The sequence below is a fragment of the Nelumbo nucifera genome, chromosome 5, assembly GCF_055504915.1.
Source record: "Nelumbo nucifera cultivar China Antique chromosome 5, China Antique-T2T, whole genome shotgun sequence".
Lineage (NCBI taxonomy): Eukaryota > Viridiplantae > Streptophyta > Magnoliopsida > Proteales > Nelumbonaceae > Nelumbo > Nelumbo nucifera.
Window position 1 is genome coordinate 24,501,182 of NC_142653.1, and position 24,731 is coordinate 24,525,912.

Consider the following 24,731-nt stretch of genomic DNA (forward strand, 5'->3'; position numbering starts at 1 on the left):
TAATGTAATAAGTAGAATGCTGATACAAGTTTTTCTTGGATAGGCGCGAGCTGCGTACTCTCCTTAGCAAGAACAAGAACAAACTACAATTGTGCCCAGTACAAATGATCCCTTGTTGCCCCTCTCTTGGCTAAATAATCTGCCATAGCATTAGTTGTTCTCCTGACCCATTGTATTCTTACAGCCATAGCATTAGGTACCTACATTCTTTAGACATGTATATCTTAGTTCTGAAACTAACAAGGAGCTGGTGCCATCATGGCTCAGGAATGGCCAAGGCCAACCAAATTGGTTTGCACTAATTATCTAGGGTCTACAACTAATATATTGGCACAACAGGGAAGGTGTGGACATAGAAATGTGCCTGTGTGCATACACAAACACATACCAGTGTACCGCATAACAAACTATGATACCTAGATACCCAAAAGGGTACCAATATCATGTCAGATCAATTTTTAGTGTAAATTCCATATCCTACACCATATCTAGCTGTATCTTTGCCATATATGGGTAATAATAGCGAGGTAAAGTTGCAATTACCAGAAACCACAATCGGTGTGCTTGTGTCTATGTCAGTTTTGCATGGACACAGACATCGGAATCATAACATGTGTCCACGAGTCTGACTTGGCCAAATAAGAAAACATGGACTAGTGGGCACATTAATAGAAAACCATATACTATTAAACTAGTTCATTATTTGTTAATTCTAACATTAAATACTTACAAAAATGGGTTTAAAACATTACCTTTGGGGGCGTTCGTTTTTTGGATTTTGAGAGGGGGGAAGTTGCTCAATGGGATTTTGGTTCCCATTGACCAACAAACCCATGTTCTTTTTTTAGATTTATGTAGGGACCAAGGAAAGTTTATTTTCATGGGTATCACTTACCCGGGTAAGTGATACCCATCTCCCAGGTGGGTAAGTAACTTCCCACCTGGTGGGAAAGTTGCCAACACTTGGATGGGACAAAATTGCCCCTTTTAATAATGGATTTTTATGGTTAAAATGGTCCTTGTCTTATTTACCTGGGAAATAAAAGAACATGGGTAAATGCATTTGCCCGGATAAGTGTTTCCTGGGAACCACTTACCCAGGTAAGTAACTTACCGAAAAGCAAACAGGGCCTTGTTATTAAGCAATGTTAAATATGAAAAGTAGCATTCTTCTTGTGCATTAGCTGTTCATTTATACCAAATAAGGTAGGGTATAAAAAGGAAATGCTATGTAGAAGTGTCCCTTAAGAATCCATGGAATATCAGAATCTGACATGTGTTTGGTATGGATGCATCGCTCATTTAGAAGAGTCCATGCAACACTGGTCTGTGTGTGTGTGTCTGAGAGAGAGAGAACGTTTGAACATAATCATTTGGACAACAGCTCATCCAGGAGCATATTATGAACTCATTGTGTCATTTTGCAATAGTCGTGGACATAATTGCTAATAATAGTCTTATATTCCCAAAGAATTTAGACAGAATTCACATTCTTGGATAGCCGGGAACCTTTTTGTCATATCAATGAAGTTCATTTCACTGTTGCCCATACAAAAAGAAGTTGGACAGAATTTCATATATACAAATATATCCTTAACACAAAATGTAGAAAACCATCAGCAAGGACTGAAAATAAGCACCAACCTTTAGGGTCATGTAATCACGACTCAATATATGTCTTCCATCCTTCCCAAACTTGATATCTGATATTGAAGCAATAATCTCTGTGAAAAATGAACGTGAACCAGGTGTCTCACGCTCCTCAAACCTAAAAAAACAACTTAAATAGCTCTTTCACTTAAACACATGGCAAGGCTTAAGGAATGTAAATACAGAAGAATTCATCAATTAACAGGCTTGAGAACTATATTAGTCAGGAAACATTCTTACAGTTTGGCATGTGTGTCACACAAAGCTGATTGCCTCATGTCAATAAGGCGTATTGTGCCCTTTGAGCTACTGTATGCTAATGTATTGCAATGTGTAGGATGGAATTCGGCAGAAGTTATAACCTCTGCAAAACAACAGATAATATTACTGCATTCATAAGACAGTCTTAAGTGGTTAAAGATGCAATGACACTGGCAGGTATGTCAGAGTCAATTATGAATTCTTGGACATAGGCACTCATAGAGGCCCAACAAGCTCTTTTTTTTTTTATTTTGAGAGAGAGAAGGCAAAGTATAGTTTCATTTATAATAAACAAAAACATGTACAACAAGCTGCTGTACACAGGGATTTTACAATCACTGTCCATGCAGTCCTATCTGTCGTATACCTCCAAACTTGCATTTCTCTAAGAAGAAAAACAGTCTTTTGAGAATAAAGGACTGTTTAGAACAGATGCAGAAATTAGAATAAAACAACAGAAATCATTCTTCTATGGAAGAGAAGATGAAGAAGAAGATGGCAGCAATAAAGGTTCAGAGTAAGAGAGTTTCGAACCTTAATCTCTACTCTTACACCCCTAACACAATTTTATTAAGTTAAACTTTGATAATTTACAAAAAGGCCCTTAGTTGGGCAAGAAATTAAAAGAACATAACATAGAAAGAATAGGCCCAGAATAAGGCCCATTACAGCAAATAACATAAAAGATAAAAAATGATAAACAGCCTATGGGCCATTCGGCCCATCTTCTCTACACTCCCCCTCAAGCTGAGCATAAATGTCAATCATGCCAAGCTTGCCAGTATCATGCTGAAGTTTAGCCTTGGGAATGCCCTTGGTGAGGAAATCCGCTAACTGTCCTTCAAAGGTGATAAAAGGTAGACATACTTAACCAGAAGCCACTCCTTCTCGAATGAAGTGTCTGTCAACTTCAATATGTTTAGTTCTGTCACATTGTACTAGGTTGTGAGCAATGTTGATGGCGGCCTGACTATCACAGTATAACATCATTGGCTTATCATGCTCAATCCCCAGTTCCTCCATCAATGATTTTAACCACAAGAGTTCAAAAACTCCATGTGCCATGGCTCTGTATTCTGCTTCTGCTGAAGATCGAGCAACAACAGATTGTTTATTGCTGGAGAGACAATATTACCTGCCACCAAGTTGCAGTACCCAAAAGTAGATCTTCTGTCATCAATGTTTCCAGCCCAGTCAGCATCTGTATAGGCTTCAAGTTTCATATGGCCATGCTTGGCAAACAGAATTCCCTTTCCAGGGGAGCCCTTCAAATAACACAGAATTCGCTCTACTGCTGCCATATGAGTATCTCGGGGAGCATACATGAATTGACTGATGCAACTGATAGCATATGCAATGTCTAGCCGAGTCATGCATAGATAAAGAAGTTTTCCAATGAGTCTCTGGAAGACTCCTTTGTCTTCTAACAATATTCCATCTGAAGCAGAGAGTTTATGACTCAAATCAATAGGAGTAGCAACTGGTCTAGCACCCATCTTCCTTGTTTCGGAGAGCAAATCAAGAACATACTTCCTCTGAGAGATAAGAATCTCATCCTTAGATCTAGCAACTTCTATGCCAAGGAAGTATCTCAATTCCCCCATATCTTTGATCTCAAACTCTATATGAAGGAAATATTTGAGATCATTAATTCCTGAAACATCATTACCAGTCACAACAATATCATCAACATACACAATCAAGTAAACTGCCAGGAATCCTCTCCTCTTCACAAAGAGAGTATGATCAGACTATGTCTGTACATAGCCAAAGTTAACAAGGGCAGCCCTAAACCTTTCAAACCATGCTCTAAGGGACTGTTTTAGTCCATAAAGAGATCTCTTCAGCTTGCATACCTTTCCTTTCATATCTGTTTCATACATTAGGGAGGAAGAGACATATAAACCTCCTCATGTAATTCTCCATTCAGAAATGCAATCTTTACATCCAGTTGATAAAGTGGTCAGTTTGAGTGAGCAGCCAAAGATATAAGAACTCTCACAGAAGTCATCTTGGCAACAAGGGCAAAGGTCTCCAGATAATCAATCCCATATGTCTGTGCATAACCTTTTGCAACCAGCCTAGCCTTGTACCTCTCAATAGTGCCATCAACATGATATTTGATAGTAAAGACCCACTTACAGTCAACTGGATCCTTCCCTTCAGGCAAATCAACCACTTCCCAAGTGTCATTCTTGTGCAGGGCATCAATTTTGGATCTCATAGCATCCCTCCATTCTGGAATATTAAGAGCTTCTGACACAGACCTGGGAATTGGGTTAGAGGCAACAAAAGAAAGGTAGGCAAAATATGAAGGAGAAAGCAAACTATAAGAAAGTTGTTTGGAAATACAATGTGCAGTACACTTCCTTTTTCCTTTCCTAATAGCAATGGGGATATCAAGGTCTGGGAAGGATGGCTCCAAAGGGGCTGAAACAGTACCTGTTGTCTCATCTGTAACTGGAAGTGCATGAGGCTCATGTGTTGTAGGGGAAACAACCTGCTCATTTATGGATCTTTGCCTTTGATACATCCTGGGATTAAAAAGAGGATGAGGAGGTAAAGGGGGAGGAACACTGGGGCAGGAAGAGTGGAATGATTAATCCTCCCTTGATTCATTTGAAGGAGGAAGAGACTCAATAAAAGACTCAACTAGGACAGGAAGAGGAAGAGCAAAGACCTATGACAAATCCTCCCCCTTTGGACAATGTCCCTCCATAGAGGAACCATAAAAGGAAGAAAGCTCATCAAAGGTGACATCCATTGTGACATATCGAGTACCGGTCTTTGGATCAAAGCAACAGTAACCCTTCTGTGTGGGGGAATAACCAAGGAAGATACACTTGTAGGCTTTTGGCTCAAATTTATGTCTTTGGACACTAGGGATATGTACATAACAGGTGCAGACAAAGACATGAAGAGGAATAGAAAAAAGCTCCTTGTCCGAATGAAGGAGACTGAAAACCCAAAACCCTGGATGGCATACGGTTTATAAAGTAGGTAGCAGTGAGAACAGCATCACCCCAAAACTTTGTAGGAACATGTGAGGCAAACAGGATACTCCTTGCAACTTCAACAATATGTCTATTTTTCCTTTCAGCAACTCCATTATGTTCTGGGGTCCTAACACAGGAGCTTTGATGAATAACCCCCAAGTCAGTGAGATAGTAGGACAAGTTCTTATCAAAATATTCTTTTGCATTGTCAGATCTGAAAATTTTAATCATGGCATCAAACTAGGTTATGACAAATTCATGGAATTGCCTCACAAGTCTAGGAACTTCATCACGGGATTTCATTAGGAATATCCAAGTAAACCGAGAAAAGCCATCAATGAACAAGATAAAATATTTGTAGCCACCCATAGAGGGTAAGTGGTAAGGCCCCCACACATCAGAGTGCACAATATTAAAAGGAGAAGAAGATCTTTTATTACTCAAGGGATAACTATTTCTGCAATGCTTTGATCGCTCACAAGACTCACAATGAAGACTAGACAAACTAATTCCCTTAAACAGTTCAGGGAATAAATGACTCAATGCAAAAAAAGAAAGATGACCCAAACGAAAATGACATAACATGACTCGACTGATAGACTCTGTAGATATAGACCCAAAAGCAGCTTTTCCAGGTTGTTCAGGGCACTGTCCCAGAGTATCAAGCAGGTATATTCCATTCGCCTCACGGCCACTCCCAATCACCTTCTGAGACTCCAGATCCTAAAAAACACGGTAGGAAGGGAAGAAGGTTACACAACAATTTAATGACTTAGTTAGATTACTTACAGATAACAAGTTTGTATTTAGTCTAGGTACATGAAGAGCAGAAGGAATGATCAAGGAATCTGTAGCCTTGATGGTTCCCTTGCCGGAGATAGAGGCAAGAGAACCATCGGCTACGATTACCTGAAATGGTTGCATGATTGGCAGAAGCCCGTATACCTGAATGAGCAAAGGCAGAAGAGGTTGAATTTTTTGAAGGGTTGGAAGAAGTCACACCCTCTAGGTGACTGGTCATCCTCCCAAATTTCTCATACTCTGCTTTCATGGCTGCTAACTGTGCACTAGCTGTCATCTCTTCAGTTTGGTACTTGTCACTATCTGGACCAACAGCAACATTAGCACTCCCTGCCCTTTTATTATCATGCTTCTTTTGAAACCGAAGAGGTAGAAGCTCAGGATGTAATTTCCAGCACTTGTCTTTAGTGTGTTTTGGCCTTTTACAATACTCACAGACAACCTCTTTCTTCCCTGAGCCACTTGGAGTCCCTGCAACCCCTTTGGGTTTCACTCCCATATTAGCAAAGTGATCATTTAGACCAGCCCCTTGAACCTGGGCAATCCTTCTGCTCTCTTCACTACTTACCAAGGCATATGCTTGTGACAGTGAGACACTATCCTTGGATAAAATATTTTGTTTTGTAATATCATACTCTGGGTTTAGTCCAGTTAAGAACTCAAACACCCTGTTTCTCTCAACCAGTTTTCTGTAGGTCTCTGCATCATTAGTGGTGTCCCAGGTTATAGCTTCTATCAAATCTATTTCTTCACATCACTTCTCAACTTTAAGCTCTAGCCACATTTAATTTTTGGGAATAGGTTTCAACAACACTATCCCAGATTTCCTTTGCTGAATTCATCCACAAATAGTGTTGACTAATCTGTGGCTACATTGAGTTCACAAGCCACCCAATAACAGTATAATTTTCTTGCATCCACTTCTCATAAGATGGATCATCTTCTGAGGGAGCCTTTTTACTCCCGAAGATAAAACCCCACTTTCCTCTACTACAGATATGAATCTTTACCGATTGTGACCATTCTAGATAATTAGTTCCATCCAGCTTGATTGTGGTCACAGTCAGTAAAGAGTCAACAGAGGCTCCCGGAACCTGCCCGGATTCAGCAACATTCTTGTTTTCAATCTCTGAGGAGTTCATCTCTTTAAACACTTCAAAAAGATTTCAAGCAACTTCAAAAGACACCAAATGAAGATGGAACAAGGATTGTGTTAAGCCTACCTCTATGCAACAGTACCACAAATCTGAGTCACACCCGGAAGCTGGGAGAAACAGAAAAAGGAGCCGCACCTTGTAGACTACATGAAACACCAACCAACTTGGTTCAGTCTTCAAGAAAGAAAATCAGAAAGCCTCCAAACACTGAGCACCCAGTCCAAACACCCTGCGGAGCCCGCAAACAAATTTCTCCAAAAAATTAGGGTTTCGGGTAGTACACTTGAATCAGCCAAGGAGACGACACGGTCAGTCCTCTTCTCTCCAGAAACCACTAACAATTGGGCAGAACAGAGTCTCTTTAACAGTTTGTACGATTCAATTCTCCATACACACTGTGTATGGGAAAAAAAAGGGGGTGAAAAAGGGAAAAGAGAGCCTGCTCTGATACCAAAAAGAAAAATAGTCTTTTGAGAATAAAGGATTGTTTAGAACAGATGCAGAAATCATAATAAAACAACAGAAATCATTCTTCTATGGAAGAGAAGATGAAGAAGAAGATGGCGGCAATAAGGGTTCAAAGTAAGAGAGTTTCGAACCTTAATCTCTACTCTTACACCTGTAACACAATTTTATTAAGTTAAACTTTGATAATTTACAAAGAGGCCCTTAGTTGGGCAAGAAATTAAAAGAACATAACATAGAAAGAATAGGCCCAGAATAAGGCCCCTTACAGCAAAAAACATAAAAGATAAAAAAGGATAAACAGCCTATGGGCCATTCGGCCCATCTTCTCTACACTCTACTACCAAACGCACCAAAAACCGTTGTAGGAGTGATGTTCCATGCACTTCCCTTCTTAGTTAGACCTCCAACTCTCCAACTTTTATAAAACCCACCACCAATTCTGGATTACAAGTTTACACCTCAAACAAATTCCATATCTTTGACCAAATCTCAAAAGAAAATTTGCTATTTGGAGTCCAGTGGCATACCCTTCCTTACTAATGTTATCCCTAGTAGAATTCTGTTCAAATAGGTAGACCAAACAAAAACGGCTATCTTTGAGGGCACATTCTTACACCAAACAATGTTTACTGGAATGGCCTGATCCTCTGACCTGGAAATAAAATTGTAAAAGGACTTGACTGAGAAATTTCCAAATTTATCCTGCTCCCAAGCATAGTTTACAAGGTGCCAAGGTGAGGCTAGGTAATAGGAGGTGCCTTGTTGTCTAGTTGTCTAGGCATTTCCTGGGCAATGGGATTTTTTGAATAAAAACCATGAATCCTAGGGTAACTCCCTACATTCCATAGCAAGCAGTAACCATCTTTCATTATTAATTGTCTATAATCTTCATAAAAAACGTACAAACTTCATTTAAAACATAGAAAATCAACATACCCATGAAAAAAATGGAAGAAAGAAAAGAGATTTCAGAAAACCTAGGAAAAGAAGAAAAGAAAACAATGAAAGAAAATCAATATGTGTTGATTGGACAAAATTTTTAGTTCTTCCATGCTTATTAGTTCAGATTTTGAAGCCTGTGAAGGTTTACAATATACATCTTGATTGAACCCTAACAAATAATAAAAATAATAAAAAGAAACTAGTATTTTAACACAAACTGAATAACTTAGTTTAATAATGCCTTTTTTATTATTATAATCTTAGAAAGTTAAGAATACAAAAGTATCCAAGAGAACCATGTAAAAAAAAAAAAAAATTAACGATTAAGTGAGGCATCCCTCCATGAGTGTCTTATCACCAAGGCATCACTCTATATGTTAAGCTACCTTGGTATTACCTGATTGTCATAACTAGGTAGTATATCCTACAGGTAGTATCTATGTTATATGATAGAATTGTTGTTCTTGTATCATTTGGTGTAGCAATAGCAGGCATGCGTTTATTGGGTTATTCGGTTTTTCATTTGATTGATAGCAGCACGTTTGTGTTTTATTAGATGGTCACAACAAATTTGTGACTATGTGAACTTATGGGGTAGCAACAACAAGCATATGAAAATGTTGTGATGACCACTTTCATATGATAGCATGTATCACTTGGGGTGGCAACAACAAGCACGCCCTCACTAGGTAATTTCATCTTTCATTTGATTGATAGAAAGTCTATGTTTTATTGGAGGGTTGCAAAAAAGTGTTGTGACCACGTGGCCTAATTGAAACTAAATCACCTTGGCATGCCTCACAAGGTGATTTGATTTTAAATTTGATAATTAGCATGTTCCTGACTTGTTAGATGATCATAGAAGTGTTCTGACCACGTGAACTCCTCGAAATCAAATCACCCAAGCATGCACTCACCAGGTGATCTGATCTTTTTCTTTTGCTTGATAGCATGTTAGTATTTTATTGGAAGGTCACAAGAAAGTATTATGACCATGTACAAAATTGGGGAGGTAGAAGCAGTTGAAGCTGAGATTTAGGCCCTGTTGGTGTGTCTGCAGACTTTGTTGTTTTTGAACCTCTCTTTAGTGGTGGTGGAAGATGATTCTAGAATTGTCATCAGTTGGATGAAGAATTTGTGAGATGGGCCTTGGAGACCCACTCACCAACTTAATGAAACCAAGGAAATCTTGTCTTGGGTAAATTGTTAGTTAAGGTGGATTCTAGAGATATGGTCAATGTAGTGGATTCCCTTGCTAAATCTAGGGTGGGGCAAGGACTTTTGTAAAAGTGACTCAATTTTTTTTTTTAATAATAACACACTTCATTAATTTCATTAAAACTTTGCAATGATAATTACAAAGAGGAAGACAAACTTTCTTATCTTCCAGCTATACCTTGAGCCCCAAAAGAAGGAAAAAAAGAGAAAGATAAGAAGAAACAGAAAAATAATTACAATTGTGCCCAAAACATTGACTCCCTCTCCACCCCTTGTTTAGCCTAACCCATCAACAAAAGAGTTAGCTGATCTTTTAACCCAGCTAATTTTAACCTCCATTCCTCGAGCCAACCATCTAAATTTCCTCCTCATATTGTTGTAATTCCATAAGCCACTATAGTCTTTATTTAACCACCCAACCACCACCTCCGAGTCCCCTTCAATTATAAGTTTTCTGATATTCATCTCCCTAGCTTTTTGGATTCCTTCCATAAACGCATGGATCTCGGCTCGGAGAGAGTCACCCACTCCAATTGGGCCTGAGAACATGGCAGAAACAACCCCATTCTCATCCCTGAAGAGTGACTCAATTTTACAGATGTAAATGATTGGGAGAGTCTCTCTTGTCTTTTGGCTATTCTAGTGGGGTGTAAAGGCATGCACTCATTGGATTATTTGAATTTTCAACTGATTGTTAGCATGTCTATGTTTTATTGTAGGGTTGCAATAAAGTGTTGTGACCATGTGAACTCATCGAAAACAAATCACTCAGGCATGCACTCATTAGGTGATTTAGTTTTTAATTTGATTGGTAGCATGCTTGTATTTCATTGGAGGGTTGCATGAAAGTGTTGTGGTCGTTGAACTCATCGTCCAAAAAACCTACACAAAGATACCGAAGTCAAGTAGAAGAGAAAAGCTTTGACCCCTTAAAATTAGGCTAGAAAAACAACAAAAAATGTAACTTCCAACTTTTCAATATTATAAAAATGTCTAACAGGACTTTCTAACTAGTTTGAACTTTTAAGATAATTAAATCTATCCTTTTTTGAAGATAAATAAAAAAGAAAAGCCATTAATTAAAAAAAAAAAAGAGTACAATGAGGTGATGATAAGAAATCACAAACAACCCTCCTGAGAAGGTAACCTCTGGTACCAAGAAAGTCCATTCTTGGTCACTTAAAAATAGGAGTCGAAAAAGCAAGGCGAGCCTTGCCACTTGTTCAAATACAGTTCAATTTTCAAACAGCCAGCACCTTGCAGACCCACGCATGCGTCCATTGCAGAAAGTCCAAGCTCCACCCCTTCTTTTGAGACATACGGTTCTGAAGGCGCAGAGGTTTCAAGCCCTTATGTTTTAGAGGCCGAATCAGATCCAACGGAAGCGAATCTTTCAAGAGCTAAAAACCTGTTCGACGGTAAGGCAACATGGGGAAGCGTAGAACTGTTCGAACAGATGCACCTGGTCAATCCAGAGTACGGGAAGGACCGTGCCACAACTGGCCTTGAAGAAGCAAGAGGACAAGAACCGCTTCCTCAATCAAACCCCCCTTCTCTGGATCATCCCTTTTCTTCTAGAGCCCCCTCCCCTTTGTCGTCTTCTTATTTTTCAGCTAATGTTCTCAACATTCTGTCTCATAGTACCTCTTGCTCTGCTATTTCAGGTTCGAATGAAGTGCTGCCCCAACCATGTGCCAACCCGAATCATCAAGCAAAGCTGAACAGTACCTCACTCAATTTGGACACCTACAGAAAGGTCATCCAACCAAACAAAGAAACTTTAGACATGGCAAGAAAATTGGGGATAAGCGGAGAAAAGGAAACCTCCTTTGAGAAAGGAAAAGAAAAAGGAAGTGATGGCAATTGCAAATCCGAAACAGGGAAGAGCAAAAAAAGGAGCTCAAAAAGAGAGCCAAAGAGACTCCAATGGGGATTAACTGATAATAAAGCATCAGGTCTTAGGGCAGATAAGGGAAAATCAGTGGCTGGAACTTAATGAAGATATTAAGTTGGAACATTAGGGGACTAGGAGGTCAAATCAAGAGAAGCCTGGTAAAAGATACGTTAAGAAGAGAAAGGCCAAATATAGTCATTTTACAAGAAACCAAGAAATAAGTGGTTGATAGGAAATTGTTGAGAGCAATTTTGGGAATCCGAAGAAAGAATTGGGCAGTCCTTCCAGCAATAGGCACCTCAGGGGGAATCAGTGATTTAAAAGGTGCGCCTAGGCGCACAGGCAAGGCGCATTTCAGGGTAGGCACCTCGCCCAGGTCCTAGGCGCACGAGGCGTGTGCCTAGGCATGCACCTGGTGCACCTTGCACCTTAGCCCAGGCATGCGCCTTTTGTAAATTTGCCGCTTTTTCCTTTTTTTTTAGTCTAGCGGCTGGATCGGGGGCTCCGCCCCTGGACCCCCGTGCCACTCCCCTCAAGGCCAGCCCAAACAAGTCCATGTAGGTCTTAAATTCTTTGTTTTCACACAAAAAAATAATAATTTTATAGTTTTAATTGCTTTTAAGAAGATATTTTATTAGGATGAATGAATGGACAATATTACCGAATAGAGGATTCTTGAAGCTTCGGTGAGCGAGCGAACACGGACTTGTTTGGGCTTGCCTCGAGGGGCGTGGAACAAAGGTGGCTTGTAGAATTAGGAATGTAATATGTCACATTAGCTACTTGATGCAATTGAGAAAAAAAAGAGATTGTGGGTTTTATATGCTTGAAAATGTTTTATATGTTTGATTTCATTTTTAAATTCTCATTTGAATATGCTTTACATATTATATTTATGTATTTTAATTTTAGATAATAGGTTTTTTAAAACATTTATTTTAAAACTTAAGTTTATATTTTTATTAATATTATGTTTTATAATTTTTATAATTTTTTGCATTTTTTTTAATTTTTAGCTTTTTTTAAATTGTGCGCCTTGCCTTGCACCTTGCGCTTCAAGCACAAAATGGCCCTTGTGCCTTGCGCTTTTAAAACACTAGGGGGAATCATCTTGGCTTGGAATGAAGAGAAGGTTACCGGCATTGAGATAGACAAAGGAGAGTTTTCAATCTCAGTTCTGTTCACTAATAAATCCAATGGTTTCAATTGGATTCCAATAGGAGTGTATGGACCAAACAACCCTTCAAATAGGCAAAAACTTTTGGGAAGAGCTAGACTCCCTACAAGAGCATGATGATATTCCTTGGGTATTAGGGGGTGACTTCAATGTCACAAGGTTCTCCCAAGAAAACTCTAATAGAAGAAAAGTGACTAGAAGTATGAGGGAATTCTCCAGATTCATATCTAGACACAACCTTTGTGACCTCCCCCTTCACAATGGCCAATTTACTTGGTCAAACATGCAAGAAAATTTGATAAGGTGCAGAATAGACAGATTTCTTGTGTCTCCAGACTGGGCAGAGCAGTTCCCAGATCTCATCAAAGAAATTAGACCCTGGTGTACTTCAGACCATTGGCCTCTAGTCCTGCAGACAGACAAGGTTCTGAAAGTAAAATCCCCATTTAGGATGGAAAAAATGTGGAACTTGCACAAGGATTTTCACAAGAAAGTAAACTCCTGGTGGGAGGAACACAAAGTAGAGGGTTGGGCTGGATACAGATTTCAACAGAAGCTGAAATACCTAAAAAGAAAGCTGAAAATCTGGGGGAAAGAAGAATTCAGATCTTTTGTACAGGAAAAAAATACTATCCTCTTGGAGCTTGAGAATCTAAACCAAAAGGATCAGGCAGGTACCTTGGATGGAGAAGGAAAGAGGAGAAGAGAAGCCTTGAGAAACTCCTGGGAGAATGTTGTTAGAAGGGGGAAATCTTTTTGGAGACAAAGGTCTAGGATCAAATGGTTAAAGGAAGGTGACAATAACTCAAAATTCTTCCACAATTACGCCTCAGGAAGGCATAGGAAAAACTACATCTCAAAAATTAAAGTTGACCAAAGGGAGGTAGAAGATGCAGAGGAGTTAGCAGAGACTTTTCTTAACCACTTTAAAAAGCTCTATTCCAAGTTTTAGAAATCTGACTCCGAGAAGCTAGGATGGGCCGACCCTAACAGAAGAAAAAAGGAATTGTCTTAAAAGTGAATTTAAGGAACAAGAAATAAGGGAAGCAGTTTTTGACATGGATGGAGATAGAGCCCCCAGGCCAGATGGTTTTCCAATCTTCTTTTTTCAGACCTGTTGGGGCATAATAAAAGATCTTTTGGAGGTTTTTAAGGAGTTTCACTCTTCGGCTGTTGTAAACAAAGGTAGCAACTCAATTTTCACTTGTCTCATTCTAAAAAAAGGAGGTATTTTGGAAGTAAAGGACTTCAGGCCCATAAGTTTGGTAGGGAGTGTATATAAAATCTTGGCAAAGGTGTTGGCAAAAAGGATCAGAGAAGTCCTAGGAGATTTGGTTTCTCCTAATCAGTTTGCTTTTGTGAAAGGTCGAAAAATTGTGGACAGTATCCTAATAGCAAATGAAAGTGTTGAAGAGAGAAGGAAGAGTGGCAGGTCAGGTCTACCTGTCAAACTAGAACTTGAAAAGGCGTATGACAAAGTAGACTGGGATTGCCTCTTCCAAGTCTTGAAACTGAGGGGTTTTGGAGTTAAATGGTTGCAGTGGATGAAAGGATGCATAAGCTCAACCTGGTTTTCAATTCTACTGAATGGAGAGTCCAAAGGTTATTTCAAGGCAAGCAGGTCTTCAGCAGGGATGCCCAATCTCTCCCTTTCTTTTCACTCTGGTGATGGATGTTTTCAGTCAGCTCGTAGACAAGACAAAAAATCTGAATTTAATAAAAGGTCTTGAAGTAGGAAGAGGTGCACTTCCACCTCCAATTTGCAGAGGATATAATTCTTTTCCTAGAAGCTGATCTGGAAAACATAACAAATGTGAAAAGGGTTCTAAACTGTTTTGAACTAGTTAACTACCTTTGATATATCAATTCAGTCGAAGAAGCTCGTGGATAGGTTCAAGGATATTCTGAACTGTCGAGTGGAAAACCTTCCCCTACTCTAGCAACCCTAGACTTTTTAACCTCACTCAAAACAAAGAAGCCACCATCTCCCAATGCCTCCCCTCTTCCCCCACTGAGAGCAACATAAACTTGAGTCTTAGAAGACCCTTAGGAGAGTCAGAGATCAATGAGCTAACTTAACTCCTGCTCTCCCTCAGAGAAGTCTACATCTCCCCTAATTCCCTAGACTCCCGTGTCTGGAAACCTCACCCTATAGGCAAGTTCTCTTCCAATTCTTTCTTCAAGGTCCTGGTTGCAGAGGAGCAGAATTATCTCTTCCCTTTCAAGAAGGTCTGGTGCAACTACATCCCCTCTAGAGTGTGTTTCTTTGTATGGGAGGCCTGTCTGCACAGGACAAACACTTCTGAGCTATTGCAGAAGAAGAATTTTGGCAGACCTTCCATCTCCCCCCATGTCTGCATCCTTTGCTTCAGAGCAGGGGAATCAACTGACCATCTCTTCATTCACTGCCAGGAAACCAGGGACATCTGGAGCCATTTTCTACAGCTAGTTGGGTACAGCTAGGTTGCCTCAAATCACCTCCAGGATTTGCTCCAACAATGGCAAGGTAAAGGGCTGAGTAAAAGAGGTAAGGTTTAGTGGCAAATAATTCTGCATGCTATCCTTTGGGGAGTTTAGGAAGAAAGGAATAACCGCTTGTTTGAGAACAAGACCAAGACGAAGAGTGATCTGATCTCTCACATTACCTTTAAATGTAACCAGTGGGCTTCCAGCTCAGACAAGTTTAAAGGAGTCTCTATAAGTAACCTATCTCCAATTTGCAAACGACATAATAATCTTTTGTGAAGGTTGTTTTTTCATGGAGGTAAGGAATCTGAAGGATTTAATAATTCACTTTGAGAGGGCCTCAAATTTAAAGGTAAATTTTGAGAAGAGTTGTGTTGTGGGAGTTCACTTGAACAGAGAGGAGTTGGAGTCTATAGCAGCCCTACTAGAACGCACTTGCTCTCAGTGGCCTCTATCCTACTTAGGACTTCCATTAGGTGCAAATCCAAAGGAAAGTAGGTTCTGGAACCCGGTGGTGGAAAAATTCGAAAAAAGATTGGCAGCTTGGAAGAGAAACTATATTTCCAAGGGGGGTAGAGTTACTTTGATTAAAGCAACTTTAGTCAACTTGCCTTTATACTTCCTGTCAGTCTTTAGAATTCCTAAGAGAGAGGCAAAGAGGTTGGAAAAACTAATTTGGGATTTGTTATGGGAACCTGGTGAAGAGAAAAAAGATCACTTAATTAGGTGGGAGGTGGTGTGTTGGAGTAAGGAAGAAGGAGGCCTAGGATTAGGGAATGTGGTGAGCAAGAATGAGGCTCTTTTAGGTAAGTGGCTTTGGAGGTGGCCCCTGGAGAGGGAGAGGTTGTGGCATGAGGTAGTGAAAAGTATCCATGGCTGTTCCGAATCAGGTTGGGATGAGGGAGTATCCCGAAGGGCTTTGCTCACAACACCTTGGAAGGCTATCTCTGGCATTCTCCCTAAGTTCCTCAGTTTTGTAAGGTATGATGCTTGCTCTGGGAACTCCATTCTTTTTCGAGAAGATATTTGGGTGAGCTCTCAACCCCTAAAAGATTGTTTCCCTTCTCTCTATTCCATCTCCCTCTTTAAAAAGAAATCCATTTCTTGGTTCCTTCCCCCCCCCTGGTTTGCCCTTTGGCCTTAAATTGGGATCTCGGGTTTCGAAGAGGGTTAAGGGATGAAGAATTCCTTTGCGTTTCAAAGCTGGTGTTGCTTCTAGATTCGGTGTGTTTGGACCCCCTTAACCCAGACACAAGAGTCTGGTCCCTAACCCCGGTTGGCTCATTCACTTGTGCTTCTTTCTTTAAAGCCCTCTACTCCAATCCCTCCCCTCAAGTCTTCCCCGTTAAAGAGGTATGGTCAAGACCGATTCCCCCCAAAATAGTAGTGTTCTGTTGGGAAGCCTATTATGGTAAGATCAATACTGTAAAAAACTTGCAAAAAAAGAAACCCTTTATGTGCTTGACCCCTAATTGGTGCCCTTTGTGTAAAGTGAAGGGTGAGGGCTGTAACCATTTGATGATATCATGCTCCTTTGCTACCAATATTTGGAACTGGGTTGTTTCATTATTTAGGTGCAGGTGGAATTTGCCCTCTGAAGTAAAGTTGTTGTTCACTCCGGTTGCTTTTGGGGGATTGACAAAAAGAGGGAAGCTAATGTGGAAATGTATCAGAGCTTCTACGTTGTGGACTGTATGGGAGGAGAGAAATGCTAGAATATTTCAAGAACATGAAAGAAGTCTCACTGAAATCAAGGAAATGCATATTGACAAGAAATATTTCTTGGTTAAAATCTTCACACTTGTTGGCAGATTACTCCTTCGATGACTTAAGGAGAAATTGGGCTGCAGTGGCTGCTACAGTTTCTACCAAGATCAAATCACAAGCTGAATGGATTCCCCCACCGGATGGTGTGGTAAAATTGAATTTTGATGGAAGCTGCCAAGGCAATCCAGGACCATCAGGAATTGGTGGGATTCCGAGAGACAAAGACAGCAATATGTTGTCTCTATTTTCAGGACCAGTGGGTGAAGGTGATTCAATAAGGGCAGAGCTACTAGCAGCGGTCAAGGTATACAGATGGCTAGTCAAAGTGGTGTGACAAATCTGCTAGCAGAAGGGGATTCCAAGGTGGCAGTAGGCTGGCAAATTAGGCCAGAAACAGCTTGTTGGGGCTACAGGGATCTGTTAAAGAAAGTTAAATGGATGACAAGGAATATGACTGTCAGGTTTCAGTGGGTTAGAAGATCAACAAATGCAATGGCTGATTCTCTGGCCAAGCAGGGGGTGTCAAGGGGAGATCCATTTTGGGCTACTTTGTAATTATAACTCAGGCTTGGGCAGTTTTGGTGTATATGGTTCAGTCCTAGGGGGGTAACATCTCGTGCCTCCTCCTAGGTTGATTGTATTTTTGTTATTTGATTTAATTAAATTATTCTCACTTATCAAAAAAAAAATGACCTAAACAGGGATGCTGGCTTTTTCCTTTTCTCCTCCCCCCCTTCACCCCTCTTCCCCATCAAAAGGGGCCCCTCACTTAGAAGGGAAGGAACTTGGACCCTAAGTTTCGATGGAAGTGCCTCAGGCAACCCTGGAACTGCTGGCATTGGAGGAGTTTTAAGGGCTGAAAATGGGAACACTTGCTGAGTATACAGTGGGCCGATAGGTATAGCTGACTCCACAAAGGCGGAAGTGATGGCTGCACTTACAGGAATCAGACTAATCAACAGATTAGGCATTCAGCATCTTTCTATAGAGGGAGACTCAGCAAACACCATAGACTGGTTATGAAGACAGGAAGCTGGGCCATGGAGACTCAGTCATTTTCTGACAGAAGCAAGGGACCTACTGGCAAATACAAACATTCATCTGTGCTGGATTCCAAGGGATTTTAACGCTCTTACAGATGGATTAGCAAATTAGGTGCTCTTTTAGAAGTGCTGTACTGTGATAAGATCCCTCCTGTGTAACTTTCAGGGGTCTGATCCCTGCCTGTTTGTTTCTTTGTACACCTTCTTTGTGTACCCCTCTTTTTTCTTAATGAATTCAGTTAACTTTTCTCAAAAAAAAAAAAAAAAAAAGAATTGGTAACCTATCCTTACAACACAAACAAACTGCAAAAACAACTTTTACAAAAACTAAAATTGACCAAAAACATAAAATTACAAAAATTACAAAATTGTCACTGGTAAAGAAATCTAGGGAAATTTCATTTCTTATATTCTTTCCCTTTTCCATGTCTACATCATCTGCCCTCCCTGGTGTGATGGCAGAAAATATGGACCAGAAACCAGTCTTTTATTTATTTAATTTTTTTTTGAGCAAGCAAATTATGTATTGACATACAAAAATAGGAATTTCATGTTTTACAAATTCACTTAAGAAAACATCGATATATCAAAGGTATTTAACTTATCAAGTTAGAGCAGATCTGCTTGTAAGACTATCTAGAGAGGTCTCAAGCATCCAGGAATCCTCTCTGTGGCAACACGGGTTACAAGCAAGAAGGGCCCCAAGACTTCTCTCTGCTTATCCTCTATTCATGGGGAAAATTTCAACCCCAAACTCCTTGCCGTGAATTCAAGAAATCCCCATTTTACGGGCATTTTCAAATTAAAAAATGGAAACTAATGACTAATATTGGCATTAAACAGAATAGAATGGCAAAACAGGATTCATGTAGCTGACCCCATATAGTCGGTATGAGGCTTGGATGATGATGATGAAACTAATGACTAATATCGCTTGGGAGAAACTCCAATATAAGGTGGGGTACAGGGTTGACATAGACTAGTATGATAAACATGTAGACAATTCAAAAGGTTTCCTCCTTATCAGGCACATGATTCCTCCACATGTAAAAAATAGTTGACTCATCTAGAGCAATGTTTTAAAACTCGGAGGCGTGACACGAGGTGTTCCACTACCTAGAGGCGTGAGGTGTGGTTCAGAACGCAAGAGGCGTAAGCCTCCCAAACACAAGGAGGCATAAGCCTCCTTAAAAGGAGGGGGGGTTAGGAAGAGGATGAAGAGGAAGGGGGGATCTCATTTTTTTCTTTATTTTTAATAAGAATCTTTTATATTAAGAAGAATAAAGATGCATAACATTAATTGAAAGGGGGGGGGGGGGTCTTGTCGAAGCAGAGGCGAGCAAGCAAACCACTTTCTTTCCCCTTATCTTTTCTTCCCTTCCCTTCCCTTCCCTTTCCTTTTCTTTCCTTTTCTCTTTTTTTCTTCTATTTCTTTTTCTTTCCCTTCCCTTTCTTTTCCTTTCCCTTCCTTTTTTTTTCTTTTTTCTTTTTTTTTCTGTCTTTTTATATCAGATGTGCATGAGCCGTACGCCTCTAGCATGCCTCATGAAAAAAGCGCAAGAGGCATACGCCTCAGAGGTGTCAGTGCCTCTGGCATACGCCTCAGGGCGTTTTGGGAGTGCCTCCAGGCATACGCCTCTATATGTGTATGCCTGTGTCCACATGTGTAGATACATACATCCATGCATAAACACATACATATATAACAAAAAAATAATGAAATGAAGAAAAACCATACCAGTGAGGTCTTCCATGTTTACAGGCTTCACATCAACAATATTGAAGCTTTGGTTACTTATCTCTATATTCCACAAATTTATTCGTAAATCATCTGCTGATATGAATGTTTCTCCATCACTGAGGATAGTTAAAAACAAAACAAAAAGGACAAAGAAAGAACAAAAAATGTGAACAAGTGAACCTTGATCAAACCTTCAGCATAGTAACAAAAGGAAAAACATATATTTTATATATTTAAGACACAAAGTCCCATCATGTGTATCTTATTACTATCTATCCTGATAGCTTCTACCACCTTAAAATCAATTATGAAAAGCTTTTGCTTTACATAAAATAATATGACTTGTGAAAATTATCTTCAAACATATTTTTTATTTAAAACAAATCTTTTTTTTATGGGAAACAGTAACTTTTATTAATTCTTTAAAAAACTTGGTACAAACTGTCACCTTCAAAAACAAGGTGACCCCTCATCAAAATTACAAATAGGCCCAAAAAAAGGTTCTGCCCATGGTTTTCAAAACCGGACCGGACCGGACGGTTGGACCGAAAAATCGGGAACCAGTCACCTGACCAGTTCCGTTTTACCCAAAAACCGCTTTTTGGCCAAAAACTGTTGATTTGGTCAGCAAACCACTGACCCAGGTGGTCAAACTGTCGAACCAGACAATGGTTTTTGGCTGTTTTTTTATTTTTTTAATTTTTTTTACTTTTCTGTCAGAGTGGACCATCCATTCAGACCACATGATCGGACCGTTCGACCCGGGAACTGGACTCCAAGACGGTTCCCTGTCCGGTACGGTTTTAAAAACCTTGGTTCTGCCTACTAACTTCTTGCTTTGCTAAAGTATCAGCTATTGCATTGGCTGATCTCCTAGTCCATTTAAAACAGACTTCAAGCTCCTTTGTTAGTTGCATAATCTCCCTTACAGTTTGTCTAGGGGACCAGGCACCTAAGCTGTTTGTTTGCAACAAATCTTTAATGGCAAATAAGACAAACCCAGCAATTAAACAGCCAGTACCCAATGTTAGTCCCAGCTATCCAGGACCTTGGGAGGGGTTGACTGGATACAGACCTAAGATCTGGAAATTTTTGCATAAGTGGCCACTCCCAAGCTCAAACCCATATTCTCAAGCTTGATAGCCTGAGATTTTACCACCACACCAAGCAATGGACAAGAAAAATCCAGCAATGGTGAACTAAAAATAAAACTAAAAGAAATAAAAATATTGTATATAAACAACAAAGAAAGGATATAAACAGTAATATCTTTTCAAGGGCAATGTAAGATTTGACATCAAGCACAAACCAGTAACCGGTGAGATATGCATGGTTAAAATAGCATTACAAGCACATACTTATAATTACAGATTTTTTGGAACAATGGAATTTATCTAGGTGTATCAGTGAATATCTGGTGCATACATGCATATACATGAATGTAAAATCCACTCTCAGGTTTACTTGAAATTCACTCTTAGGGTTTACTTTGTTGTAGTATAGTCAAATAAAAACAATTAAATAATTTCCGTGATAGTACTACTGCTTTTAGAATCACATTTTTAATATCACTCACAATTAAACAGAATTTCACTAATGTTTCTTGGCATACTGCTTATATATATATATATATATATATATATCTTCAGTCCTTAAAAAGCAACCAAAGAGCCTCATTATACCTGTTGTTTGAAATGGAATTAATATGATAATCATGGGCATGTGCATATACTCTTCGACATCTAGGAACAAGTTGTGTCTCATGGCCAACAATCTGCTCAAAAGAAAACCATGTAAACACCTTTAAAAGTTTGAAGATTCGTCTTAAACAACTCACTCAAGCAACCAAATTAAAAGTTTAAACTGTCTTACTGATGACAGCAAGCTGAAATAACCTAAATTAAATAGACAGGGAAAGAAAAATAATTCTGGCAAACAAAGGATTGGTAGGAAAAATAGAATATGGAATGGAAAACTGATAAAGGGTATGCTTACCCACCATCATGGTTTACAATTTCAGAAAATTTTCTAAAATTTCAGTCTTGGGCATCATCCAGAACATATTTTAAATTTATTTGCAGTTTTACAAAATTTTTCTGGAGAATTCAGGAGAATGGAAAACTATTTACTTCTTTCCAAAGAATGAAGAACCTTCCTTACATGACTTAAATTTTTCACTTAAAAATAATTATCATAGTCTTTCCCTAAATTTTATACATCACAGAAAAAGATAGGTAAAGTATATATAATTTATTTCAAATGCTTAGTTAATTTCGTAAATGAATAAATAACCACAATACTCAGCCATGTAGGAACACCATTTAGAAATTTATCTTAATATTTCATAAGTTTTTATTCATTGTTTGTGTTGCATGAAAGCAATTCAAGAAATATTAAAACACACACAAATACATGGAGACATAAATACATGCACATGGGCAATGGAAAACTAGTGTAATAATTAATAGGTACTGTGACAAATTAATTATTTTCAAACAAATACTCTATCTGTATCATCATTTTAGAATTAGCCTATTAATTCAAGAAATATTAAAACACACACACACACACACAAATACATGGAGAAATAAATACATGCACATGGGCAATGGAAAACTAATCTAATAATTAATAGGTACTGTGACAAATTAATTCTTTTCGAACAAATACTCTATCTGTATCATCATTTTAGAATTAGCCTATTAATTTCACACATAAAATTAATTTCAGTATAAAGACTTAGAGCTTGGGGCTTTAGTAGAATTAGGTTGCACAGTGGATCATACTGCAAAAGTAGCGCACATCAGTTTCCTTTCATGGTCTTGAACTGACAATCTAGGTTTTGAGTTATATAATAGAAATCTAGTTGTAATAAGTATAGGAAAACCTGGCATCTGGAGCTATAGGCACATCAGTTTCCTTTCATGGACTTGAACTGACAATCTAGGTTTTGAGTTATATAATAGAAATCTAATTGTAATAAGTATAGGAAAACCTGGCATCTGGAGCTATAGGACATATAGACCCACCTCGGTGCTCAATAATTTTGGGAGGAGTGGCCCATTACCCCTGAAGTAAGGATGTTCAGTTGGGAGGTGAAACATAAAAGTTAGCACATATGATGTTCCACAGAAGAGGAGACCTACTTGGTTCTTAACTTTTTTTATCATCCCATACGGGCTACCTTTGCAGGGAAAGCAGGTTTTACTTATTGACTACGAATCTTCCATTCTTGTGTCAATAGTATTTGGCAGCTTTTCTTTACTTTGTTTGGCTCTAGATGGATGCACTCTGTGGGCATGGAGTCTCTTCAAGCCCAATCTAGTGAAAGTTCAATGGGTGCAAAGATCAGATAACTGCATGGTTGATGCATCAGCAAAACAAGTAGCAACCAGGATCAGTTTTTTGGGCTCAATTGTAAATGAACTTTAATATGGAGAGAGATAGTAAATTACTATGCTCTCTATCGTGTATGTAACTTTGTATATTGTGCTGTTTATATAATAAAGTTAAATAATATTGAGAAAAAGAATGAGATATGTAAACAGTATGCAGAAGACCTTTTTTGTCTACCTAACCCAGATTTTGTCAATATTTCAATCATTGTTTGGCCATTATTAAGCTACCAGCCAAACTATCTACTGATCTTTGAACCCATATAAAGGTAGAATCCAGCTCTCTTGATAACTGTTTATTTTTCCCTCATAATATGTCGGTATTGCTATGACCCTATATTGTTGTCCATTAGCCATCCCACTACCATCTTGGAATCCCCTTAAACCAATATTCTCTTGAAATTGACAGATTTGCCCAACCTCTGTGCTTGTAGAACATCTAGCAATTCAGCAATTGTTGTTCATAATATGTCAGTATTTTTTCCAAATCTTGGAAACAGCCTCTCTGTATGTGTAGGAGGGGTAAGGCTGTGTACATCTGTCCCTCCCCAGACCCCGCATTGGTGGGAGCCTCATGCACTAGGCTGCCCTTATTTATAAAAAAAAAAAAAAAAAAAAAAAAGCCAATGCACCACTTTTACCAAGATGTCCTCCTAGAATTGTCTTTTCATCGAATATTCCCACATTCCTTTATTCACATACTCACCACAATATAGCTAGCTGCCCTTATCCACATTATCTTCCCTTTTTCATTTGCTCGGATTAAGGTTTTCTGAATTAAACTTTAATGGTTGCTTTTTAGGCAATCCAGGCCCATCTATAGTAGAGGCGCACCTGAAAACCATGAGGGTTCAAACTATACTAGTATACTTGCGGCCTATACGAACAGGACATTCAGTGAGGACTGAGATCCTCTCCTTACTTTCAGGAGTGGAGTTTGCCACATCTTTGGAATGCTGATCGTTGGAACTTGGAGATAGAGGACAGCTCCCAAGTGGTAATCACTTGAATAAGGGAAAGAGGAGATGGACCTTGCATCCTTCAACATGACATTAGAGAGGCTACTTAGCCTCAAGAATAAACTGCTTCTTTTTTTGGGTGGATGATGTCTTATCACCCCTGTTGTACTCCCTTTTCTTCTTAATGAATTGTCTTTTTATTTATTTTCCATAAAAACCTGCCTCTTTCAAGTGGTTCCTAGATATGCTAACTCAGAAGAGGATGCATTGATCAGGGACGGGGTTGATTTATAATAGGTTTGCTGCTATGAGGCAGAAGTGGGGCCATGGAATAATATCAACGGTGTAATGGGAGGGGGGGATGCTCTGTTAGCCCTGGGGTATTTTGGAACCATTACTGCTGTTTATCTTGCTTGTACATTTTTAATATTAGTAAAGTCTCCAATCTTGTAACCAAGCAAAAAAAATTGTCAAGTGACTCATGTCAAGGGATCACGATCTTAGCAACTAACTCATGGGGCTAGAGCTGGAGCAGGAACTCCAAAGCACTAAATTTAAAAGGTTCCAAAAGAAAATCATGATTAGAATTAGATTAAGTTTAACCATATGATCAATAGATTATTTTGGGAGCTTTCTATGAGTTGAAATAAAACATTTCTCAAACTATCCAACTAAACACAGTAAGTGATGGAGCGCAATCCGGTCGGTCCTAGCTGTCAACGATCTTGCCTCTGGCTGGAGCAAAAGGTGCCTGAAACGGGGAAGAAAGCGAGTAATCTCCGGGGAGGAACCCGGT

At 39.2% G+C, this 24,731-nt stretch overlaps 1 protein-coding gene across 3 annotated transcripts in view; it reads right to left on the reverse strand.

The window, feature by feature from the left end:
• The window catches only part of LOC104595871 (serine/threonine protein phosphatase 2A 55 kDa regulatory subunit B beta isoform-like), a 37,690-nt gene that overhangs the window by 4,766 nt on the left and 8,193 nt on the right, over nucleotides 1-24,731 (reverse strand). For all 3 annotated transcript variants that reach the window (XM_010256814.3, XM_010256812.3, XM_010256813.3), the window contains exons 6-9: nucleotides 21,264-21,355; nucleotides 19,579-19,697; nucleotides 1,891-2,014; nucleotides 1,645-1,768 (exon numbers count right to left, since the gene is read on the reverse strand). In XM_010256814.3, the coding sequence (XP_010255116.1) occupies nucleotides 1,645-1,768; nucleotides 1,891-2,014; nucleotides 19,579-19,697; nucleotides 21,264-21,355 (459 nt within the window). The remainder of the gene's footprint in view (nucleotides 1-1,644; nucleotides 1,769-1,890; nucleotides 2,015-19,578; nucleotides 19,698-21,263; nucleotides 21,356-24,731) is intronic.